Here is a 10,041-nt window from a genome sequence, read left to right on the forward strand (position 1 = left end):
TGGTAACGTAACTGCCACGAAACATTTCACTGTGTGAAGAAACAGTGACCCGACTACAACAAAGCCCTCAGCAAGACCCTGTCTATATGCTGGTTTGAGGAAAGGACCAAAGTATGTAAGTTTAACTCCCAACTGTTAGGACAGGGATATCAGAACAATGTATGCCACTAGACTGACAGAGGCCTTGAGCTGTTACTGTCTAAAGCCTGTTGGGTGATCTTAGTCCAGTCCTCAGAAGGCTAATCCACACCCATAACCTCAAGCACAGTCAGCAGTTCCAGACAAAATGCTGCAGACTAGTTTGTTGGGAAATATGAAATACAGTATTGTGACAGAGATAGTCCCTCTTCAGCTGGACTGCTATGAGAACAGACCAATTAACCATTAAGACACTCTTAGTAATCATTCCACTGCTACGTTGACTTCCAGAGCTCTCTAACTTTTTAAAGATACAGGTGCAGAAAAAGTTATAAAAGTGGAAAATATAAGAAGAATCTGGTTTGGATTTTTTCTTTTGAAACCTAAGTGGATGTGATAAATCAGGTTATTTCCTAGCCACTGCCCTTATGCAGCTGAAAGCAAAATAGTTCAGGAGGTTGGCCACGGCCTTAGTTATTTTTAACCTGCTCTAAAATAAAACCATACTGTCTCTTGGAAAGACTACCCGAAAATATTATGTTAAATGCCTTGAATCCTGTAATACACTGAGGATCTGTTGGCAAAGCATAAGATTTCTTCTTCTTTCAAACTAAAGAGCCATTGAAGAGGCTTTCCTTACCTCTAGTATCTGCACGTAAGCTTGGTGAGGGTCAGTCAGCTTCATGCCATTAATCTCTACAAACTGGAAGGATGGTAGGTCATCATTTTCTGCAGCTTGCTGAAGACAGCGAACCACTTCATGAACAGTTGCAGTTTTACCTGTTCCGGGCACTCCAGAAATGTACATGCACCTACAAAAGGAGAAAACCTTTTCAGCAGCCTGAGCAAAATGGTAACACTCTGAGGCTTAGTAAGCTGGAATGCCTGGGCTCCGAGAGCAGCCTTGAATACTACTCCTCTGCCACTTAGGCAATTCCTTGTATTACAGTTACTTTATTTGCAAACTGGGACACATAACACATCGGAGGATTGTGAGGACTTTTATTATTACTGAAGCAATTAACAACCTGAAATACTTTCAATGTAATTCACTTCTTTTAAAAAAAAAATTGTTTCCCAGACACCTAAAGTTGACTAGTTATTTTGTTCTTTAATTTTAATCTGTACAATAAAGGAGCCTGCAGTATTTCTATGCACAACTCTTCTTAAGGAAGAAAAATAGCAGGAAAATTCACTAGGAACTTTAATTCAGCCAAATGATGCTAACTTATAAAAGTAGCGTTGATAGTCTGACGGCTGTTATGCCACAGGTAGATGTGACCTTGGTTACGGTCTCCTCAAACTCACCCTCCGGTACCATCAAGAAGTTTGCTTTCCACAAAGTTATAGATATCCTGGAATTCTTCCTCACGACAAGGCAGAGATTCTGGGATAGCAGAAACATGCAACCTTTTGATTAAAAAAGAAAAAGAAAATTGAAATATGAGGTCTAAGAGTTACATTTTCACAGTTCTACCTGAAGGGCCTACTGAGGAAAACAAATAGCCAGGTGTTCCACCTGTCAGAGTTGAGTGTAGTTTTTCACATCTCTTACATAGTTTAAGTCAGAAGACCAATGTCAAGTATCCCAAAAGAAACAGCCTAGTGTGCTTCTACGTTTAAAGGTGGAACCTCTGTCTTCATAAACAGCGTGAATATGCAGCAATGAAGATCTAGCTGTTGCAAAGCACACACAATTTTGAAGTCAGTGTAGATACAGGCTAAAACAGGGGAGACCGCTTAAGGAAACAAACAACTAACTCAGTTTGAAAAGACAGTCAATCCCAAATGCATTTTTTCCACTGTGAAGAGCTATGATACCTGTAAAGCTTTTTCACACACCAAGAGGAGACAGATATTGTACCTTTAAAATCTAAAGCTAGTAAGAGAGGATTTTTGTTCTTCTAATGTTGCACAGAAAACAGACATACACCTAGGTCTGAAGAATTTAGCACGGACTGGATACAATAACTTTTAAACTGTAAAAGTAGTACTGTAAATACTACTAGTATTTGTAAATCTGGTAAATTCATAAATGCTCTTCTGGTGTCAAAACACTGTGCATTTTTACCAAAATAATTAATTATGGTAAAGTTGAATACATTTCCCTATTCCAGCATACCCTGCTGCAAAAAGATGATTTCCCACCTTGAGCGCACACTACCTTAATCTGGCTTCTTCCAGTTTGTTGGCTGGTTTCTGTGCTTCATGGTTGCGCCTGGGAATTTCAGGAGTTGCATTCCGGGGTGTCTTGGGTGTTGCTGGTAAAGACTGCAAGAAGAGTTAGAACCTCAGACAGATTTTCTAGATACTGCAATTTCTGTTGGAGACTGATCATTCACGCAAGTTTCCCAAACATTACTTATGCACAAAGACTACCTGGGGATACTGGAGTACAAATGGAAAAGACAAAGAGTCTTTAAGGGAATTACTGAACAAGGCTCATGGTCTTTTCTTCCTAAGGAAAAGAAGAAACTGGAAAGAGGATGGTGACAAAGACAAGTACACCTTGCAACTGCCTGAAGAATTTTTTAAATTGTTAATGCTTTTCTGAAGTGCTGTGTTACAACGCAATCGGCTCTTAAGAAACAGCAAGCAACTAGAAATTGATCTGAGTTTCACTGTCCAAATAAGACATTCCTTAATTACTCTTCTTTGTGGTGCTTACAGGTCCTAGTTACACTAGGTTTTCTGTGTTGGAGGTTTCATAAACACAGAGTAAGAATGAGCCATTGCCAGTTTGTGCCTGGCTATGGTGCTGACTACGGTCTTGAGTCAACCCTAAGATTCATGTAGCCTGGTATCCCCTCTCCATCTGCAGCCATGACACTGAGAAGGTGCTGGCCACACTTCCTACTGTGGCCACGAAGGCTGTAGGGCATCCCTTTTGTGGTGGTAGCCACCTGCACGCTGGAAAGTTTCCAAGAACCAGGACGGCTCTGCTGCCAAGCATGAAGTTGGCCTCACAGCTGTCTGCTGTACACATATATAGGCTGCGGTCAATATAGGCTATACAGAAAAAGAGCCAAAACGTCTCGGTGTGCCGCTCGCAATAAAAGCAAAAACGGCGGCTGTAAGCGGATTCAGTTTGTTCTGCTCCAGCCCAATCCAACATTCGCTCTGTTTAAGCCAGTTGTCCGATTAACACTGTCGCAACATTCACAATACGCAGGTGTTTTACATGTAGATGGAACCCACTTGTAACAAAGACCCTATGAATCAAACTCACATTTCAATAAAAGCTAAGGGCTTCGGGTACTTGCCACAGATACACAGGCATCAACCATTCTACCACCTGGCTCAGAAATAACAAAACCACCTCTTTCATATGGAACCTTACAGTTTTCTTTGGGGTCTTCACAGGAACAGAAGACTTCCTTGAAGATTCTGGGGTGCTGAATATTCTGCTTGATTTAGTTTTCTTTTCTGGTGTACAAAGCACATTCTCCTCTTCCTCACTACTTGAAGAGTAAGAGCTGTCTGAGCTAGACAGAACATCCTCTTCCTGGTCCAACTCTAGTGAATTTAATACGCTAGGAGAAACAGAAATTACCTGAGTTTTAAAAACATACTACAACTCTATACACTTCAAAGTATAATTTATATATTCCCAGTTTCTTCTGTAGTTAATCATAATCAGCAAGCCAACATATTTTCCACTTGAGTTGTTGATTTTCCATGGCTGTTTAACAGACTGGTTTAAAGAAGTCAGTTTTCTGATCAACACCACAAGTTGGCTTTACGCTTCCGAACGTATGACAGTTTGCACTCACGCTGCAATTAAGCCGTGCTTCTGTAACCATCTGCATTTCAATATTAAACCAGACAAACTCTCAAAGCTTCCAACTATCAACAGCAATCACGGGCGCAGCAGTTTACCTGATTTGCTCTGCAATGCGAGCGCTCGTTTTCTGTGCACATATTCTACGAGAACGAGGGGTCAGTACAAGGCCGGGACTAGTCGGTTTCTTAAGTCCAATTAAACTGTAAAGAAAGAACACAAAGCTGTTTGTATTTCCTCTTTCCATCACGCTCGTAAAGATGGAGAGAAGGCCTTTCAAGGTTCAGGCTAGCTTGTTACGGTGGTCAATCCAGCATGAATTCTTCTTCAGTTATTTACAGATTGGTCATGGCATGGATACTGGCAGCACAATTTACCCTCTTTTACACTCTCTTCACTATAGCTTTGCCAAAAAAGAAAAAACCCAACACAAACCAACCCACATCATATTTACTGTAGTTCATTCACAGCCGGTGAAGATTATTTTAGAGTAAAGTGCGAGCGTTGCTATAAAGCTTCGTGAAGTGGCTGAGGAAAGCTGCTACGTCTGAAGAGAGCCCCTGAGTCCACACAAGTCAGAGTTGCCAGCTGACCTCTGACACTGTGATGACAGCGCCTGCACCGGCATCAGTTCCACGTCTGACTTGGGCCCTGTCAACACTGTACCACTGTGCATTAATCCCTCACGTCCCCATGCCAGACGCACGTACACGGGCAAGAAGCACCAACCAGATGGTGATACAGTTGAATTAGCAGCCAAATTATCTTGCAAATATAATTCTGCCAAACCGAAGGGACAGTGACTCAAACCAGTAGTCTTTTTTCTTGGGCACTTCATCCCCACCACTAAGACACTTTGCTGTCAATCCTACTTTCCTGTTAGTTCAAAGGACTCTGTGAGATGAATTACTTTATTTGTAGAGACCTCAATTTTTTTAGATCTATAATTACCATTATAAATGGCATAAATACCATTACTTGATCAAAAGTAAATTGTTTTTTTGCTGCACAGTGACAACAATGGGCTGCAGATCCACCAAGTGTTGCACCCACACCTTTACTCTTCAAAAGGAGAAACTTGACTGGTTTGCAGCTTCTTGCAACATTTGATACAAGAAAGTCCAATGCATTCTCCTCCTGCCCCAGCTTAATGCCATTTTAAAAGGCTGTGCGAAAACACACTTAAACCAGTAACGTTTTTTGAGTTTTGATTTCTTTTCTACATAGAAGTTACGTGAAAGCATACATACAATTACCATGAGAACTCTTGTGAGGCCAATCGCATCCCTTCCTACACTTCAGCGTATCCCAAGAGTTGTCATAAGCAGGACACGTTTGAGCCTGTATGACACACGTACGGTGACTGCAGAGAAAGAGATTTTTATCCATGCTGAGGAGTACAAACCATAACCATCAACATGGCTTCAATTCCCTTTCATATCATCTTACCAGTCCTATTTCCAACCTCTTCTCTCTGTTCTTGGAAGCACAAGCTGCTCGTGCCCATCTTTAAAGTCAATTCCTCAGGATCTCCCCAGTCATTCATCCGCCTCCAGGTAACACGCTTACCAGAGCTCCGCCACAGTGACCTTACAGCTATTTAGGCTAACCCCCTTCTCGCAACGATCTCAGGAGGGAAAAACATGGTACCCACAGAATTCACCTGCTTTTCTCTCCAGAATTCTTTCATAAATGTACTTTAAGACAGAAAAGTAAGATAGAAATCCCATACAAAAATAATTATAAAAAGGCTATCACTTACGATATAGTGTCACCTTTCGTGTTAAGATCCTTGGCTTTCTCACTGCTGTCTTTGCCCCTGCTACAAGGGGATAATTGTGTTGTACTACAAAACATCTCCCAGTACCCTGCAGTATCAAATATTGACTTTGACTTATCATTAGCACAAGGTACTTTTGGTGGCGAGCCTAAAATGCCGGTGAACTTCACTTTTCTTTTAGTAGCTGATGGTTCTAACGGTGCTACAGCATCAGAGTCATCATCCAAAAGTTCCAAAACTTCACATCCCAGGATCTTGCTTTTAGGAGATCTTGTGGGACCTGGGAATCAAGAGCAAAATGAACTTTTGTCAGATTTCCATATGGCTGGGTTGGTTAACTTTCATGAGACATGGTATGACTGGCTTGGCGCTGTCATTTAAATGGAAGGGGATGGCATTACACTCCAGGAGCAAGGAACTGAGTATACACAGAAGGCATACACTTCCTCTAAAAAGATGACGAAATAGAATACAAACTGATTTTTTCAGTTTTCTAACCGACCTCCACCATGTACAATTTTACTCAGGTTCCAGTTTGAGAAATCTGATATGTTACCTAGCATCAATGTGCTTATTCAACCAGCCCAACATAAACATTCAGTGCACTGTCAGAAGATTGAAGAAAGCGAGATGTTCTGAGGTCAAATTAGGCTGATCGGTAACATTTTCAACAAGAAGCAATTCAACTTAAGCTTAACAGTTATAAATAGAACGTTTGCAATTGCAATTGGATAGAAGCAGTACAGTTGCTTGAAATAAAAGACATGAGACAAACAACCGATGCACCCAAAAGACTTGGGCTAACCCCAAAGCCAGAATAAGGCAGCTAAAAGATACTGATGTCAAATATTACCATTGTTTAAACTACCCAAAATGAAGAGGCACAAAACACGTTACATTCAAAACTACCAAGCAGATGGAGTATTGCCCCATACATACTGTTTAACTGCAGCTTCTTCCTTGCTGGGGGAGTCTTGCTGCCATTAGCCACTCTTTGCGAATGTCTCTCCTTAGCGAGGGAGGACTTGGAAACGGAATGTTTTGATTCTATTTCCAACCCAACATTTTTTGATTTTGTGGCACTCTGAACAACTCTCTCCCTGTCTTTTTTCAGGGGTGAAATGATGTCCAAAGGAATAAATGAGCCTGAAGAGTTTGGGATGCCAACTTCTTTCTTATTAGCTTCTTTCAGCTTAGAGAATGTGTCAGGGGACAAAGCCTTAAAGCATTTCCCATCCCATGACTGTTTTACACAGAAAGTTTGTTCCTTGTTTAATGAAATAGGTAGTTCCTCCCTCTGATGCAGTGGTATTACCTGTAAAAACAGAAAATACAAACATACACACCTTAACATTTACTGTTACTTTAACATTCAGCTATTTTCTACTCACAGATGTTGTTACTGGAACTCACGTAATCCTTCATTACACAGGGCAGCACCTTTGACCTACATTTACACCAGCAAGTTTATTGCGTTACAGGGCTCCCATCGTATTTTTTCCTTCCAGGTAAACCTCTAAATGAGCTGGCTGCCAACCACCTGTCATTCGTTTCAGGATGGAGGAAAGAGAGTATCAACAGTTTTCAACTACGCTGTGTTATCTGCATTAACAAAAAACACAGCACACATTTGTTTTGGGAGGGAATAAAGTAGCTGCACTGTCCTATTAGGCTTTTCCAATTGTTTGTTTCCTTCTTCCTTCTATGTGTAGAGGGGCTGTGGTACGTACTGTGACACTTTTAATAATGGTCTCCACGGCTATATCAGTGTCATAGCCAGGAACTTGATCAAAAAACACCTCTTGGGGAGAAACTTCTCTTTTAAGCAGTTTCCGTTTATGCTGAGGTATCTCTGTAAAATGAGTGAACCACTGCACAACTGCACGTTTCTCCTGAGCACCTGTAATGACAGAAAGAGTCAGTGAACGTTAAGAATTTTACTGTATTGCAAATAGCTATTACCAGACCTCAATGGCTTCAGCTAAAATGCCATCAAGGACAGCAAACCTCCCTGGACACAGGTGAGAAAGCATCTGATAAGAGATTACAATTCCCATTTTCTAAGCTAAAGTGTTTGAGTTGAGCCTTTTAAGGACTAAGATAACACCCACATCAATCACAAAATGCTGCAGACCAGCTGATCTACTTGTTCCCCGTCACAAATGAAGGCGTTCCTTATTTGCATAAATAGGATTGGGTTGGACCCCACTAACTGAAAGCAGTGATGTAAAAGGAGAAGTGAGAAACTTCAGAACAGCATTTGTAATTTCAATGTTATCTGAGAGGTAAAGCAGAAACATATTTATTAACTGCCTAACAAACCAAAGAACCCTGCAGCTGAAATGTCTAGAACAAAGCCTGAATAAGCACTATTAACAGATTCAGTGTGGAGAGTTAAAAAACCATTTGCAACATATTACAAGTGAATATTAAATGAATCGCTACGTTTTAAGTTTTTTATCTTTGAACGGAAAAAAAAGCCACATATCTTTAACAGATTTGTCAAAGATACATAACAGAAGGAAAATCTTGCTTTCAGGGAAGTTTCACAGGTTTCATTCCGGCATGAAACCAATATTCAGTTATGTTACAATAAATATGCATTAGTAAATAAATACCTATCACTGCAGCTTATTTGTTTTTTAAAAAAAGTAAAGAATTTAAAAGCCCGCCAAACATCATTATGATGGCCCAAACCAAACAATAAAAGTCGTTGAAAGAAATCCGACATAGCTAAAGAGCAGTTTCTAATTCAGACTCAGTCTTCGTATCACTTCCCATGATTTATCTGTTAATACCTACCTTCATAAACGAGTAATTCTACAAGGGACAGAAGTAATGAGGCCCATTTATTCAACCTTGTACCTTATTGCTAAATTCCCTGATGGCTAATTAGATTCAAGTTCCAGGGCTGCAGTGCTCCTGCTCCATTTGGATTCTACAATCTCCAAATAAAGCATGAGCTCACACTGTTTTCCTCAAGGACTATTTCTTTCAAATTAGACAACTAAGCAAATACATTGTAAAAATTTAGTACCTTTAAGCTCTCTGTTTATCTATCCAATCTAGTTTAAATTAACCATCAGCCCCAAATACTTGGCAAGTGTGTGAATATAGATGCAGCGATTACCAAAGCCTAATTTCCTTCATAAATTAGGCTGGTGATAAGGGGTTACGGGCTAAGTACTTCCCCATGAAATAGGCATCTAAAACCCACTAAGATTTCTCAGATAGGAAGTAAACTTTTATTTCACTTACCATCTTCGTATAAATCCAGGAGTTGCGCCACAAAAGGTTGATCTGCATTCTCCCCTTCTACTAAAATGAACTCACCAAGTTTTATACAGGTTTCTGTTCTGCTTCTTTCCGATTTAATAACGATACCCCTAGAAAGGGATGCACACAGGCGGATTAGCAGGATTCCACACCCGTTGCAATTCACACATTATTAAAGCTGATGGCCTGCCAGTCTTAGAACTAGTTATGCTCCCTCTTGCAAAGCCTACAATTGTTTCCCGATTTTCATATGTATTTCAAAGAGACAGTTAACGCTTATGCAGAGATTTAATTAAACGGTTTTGTTTGTACATTACACAATTTTACTTCACAAGCTTTGTGATGTTTTTGTTATACACGTGCAGCATCACGACACAAAGCTCAAAACTTTAGCCATGTTCTCAGTGACTGCTACTTTAACCTAAAGGGTACCAGAAAGGTACAGAAATCTCCTTCATTGTTTTCCTGAGCAAGCCAGAAATAAACGTTACTTACTTGTACTTGGAAGTCCGCAGTTTTCTGTCTGAGCTCATGGGTTTTCCATACCAGGAGTAGGTCATTTTGCTTTGTTGCCGGGTGTTCATGATTCCCGAAGAAAAGCTAAAACAGATGAATAACCGATTTTTTTGTTGAATTTAAAAACAAAAGCAACACACGGCTCCAGATGGTCAGATACGCAGAAACGCCACCAATCCCTTCAGCGTGTACAAAGAACACGGCACACATGGTTGACGGGAGAAGCCTTACCCTCCCCAAAGCCTCCAGACGCCTCTCCCCGAGGGAAGAGGAAACAGGGAAGGCCTTTGGTAGTGGGTTGCTCTTTCTTGACAAACAAGCGATTGCCTTTGTAACCCCCGGACGAGACCATGAGCCATTCGCTGCTTGTCCTCCCGCCCCCCGGGGCTCTGGGGGCTCACTGCCCACCCGCCGCCATGGCCGGGCCTTGCTGCTGCCCGTCCGGACCTCACGGCGACCAGGCGATAAGACGCTCGCGGACGTTTCGCTGACAATCCTTTTTAAAATTTATTTTCCTAAGAACTTTCCTTCCGGGGCTTAGAAACGCCAG

At 41.1% G+C, this 10,041-nt stretch overlaps 1 protein-coding gene across 1 annotated transcript in view; it reads right to left on the reverse strand.

The window, feature by feature from the left end:
• The window catches only part of ORC1 (origin recognition complex, subunit 1), an 18,723-nt gene extending 9,164 nt beyond the window's left edge, over nt 1-9,559 (reverse strand). The window contains exons 1-10 of the mRNA XM_010159690.1: nt 9,471-9,559; nt 8,958-9,085; nt 7,430-7,599; nt 6,639-7,014; nt 5,682-5,979; nt 4,018-4,122; nt 3,479-3,671; nt 2,303-2,409; nt 1,447-1,548; nt 779-950 (exon numbers count right to left, since the gene is read on the reverse strand). Of these exons, the coding sequence (XP_010157992.1) occupies nt 779-950; nt 1,447-1,548; nt 2,303-2,409; nt 3,479-3,671; nt 4,018-4,122; nt 5,682-5,979; nt 6,639-7,014; nt 7,430-7,599; nt 8,958-9,085; nt 9,471-9,559 (1,740 nt within the window). The remainder of the gene's footprint in view (nt 1-778; nt 951-1,446; nt 1,549-2,302; nt 2,410-3,478; nt 3,672-4,017; nt 4,123-5,681; nt 5,980-6,638; nt 7,015-7,429; nt 7,600-8,957; nt 9,086-9,470) is intronic.
• Nucleotides 9,560-10,041: the final 482 nt, after the last annotated feature.

Source organism: Eurypyga helias, unplaced genomic scaffold (genome assembly GCF_000690775.1).
Source record: "Eurypyga helias isolate BGI_N326 unplaced genomic scaffold, ASM69077v1 scaffold13919, whole genome shotgun sequence".
Classification (NCBI taxonomy): domain Eukaryota; kingdom Metazoa; phylum Chordata; class Aves; order Eurypygiformes; family Eurypygidae; genus Eurypyga; species Eurypyga helias.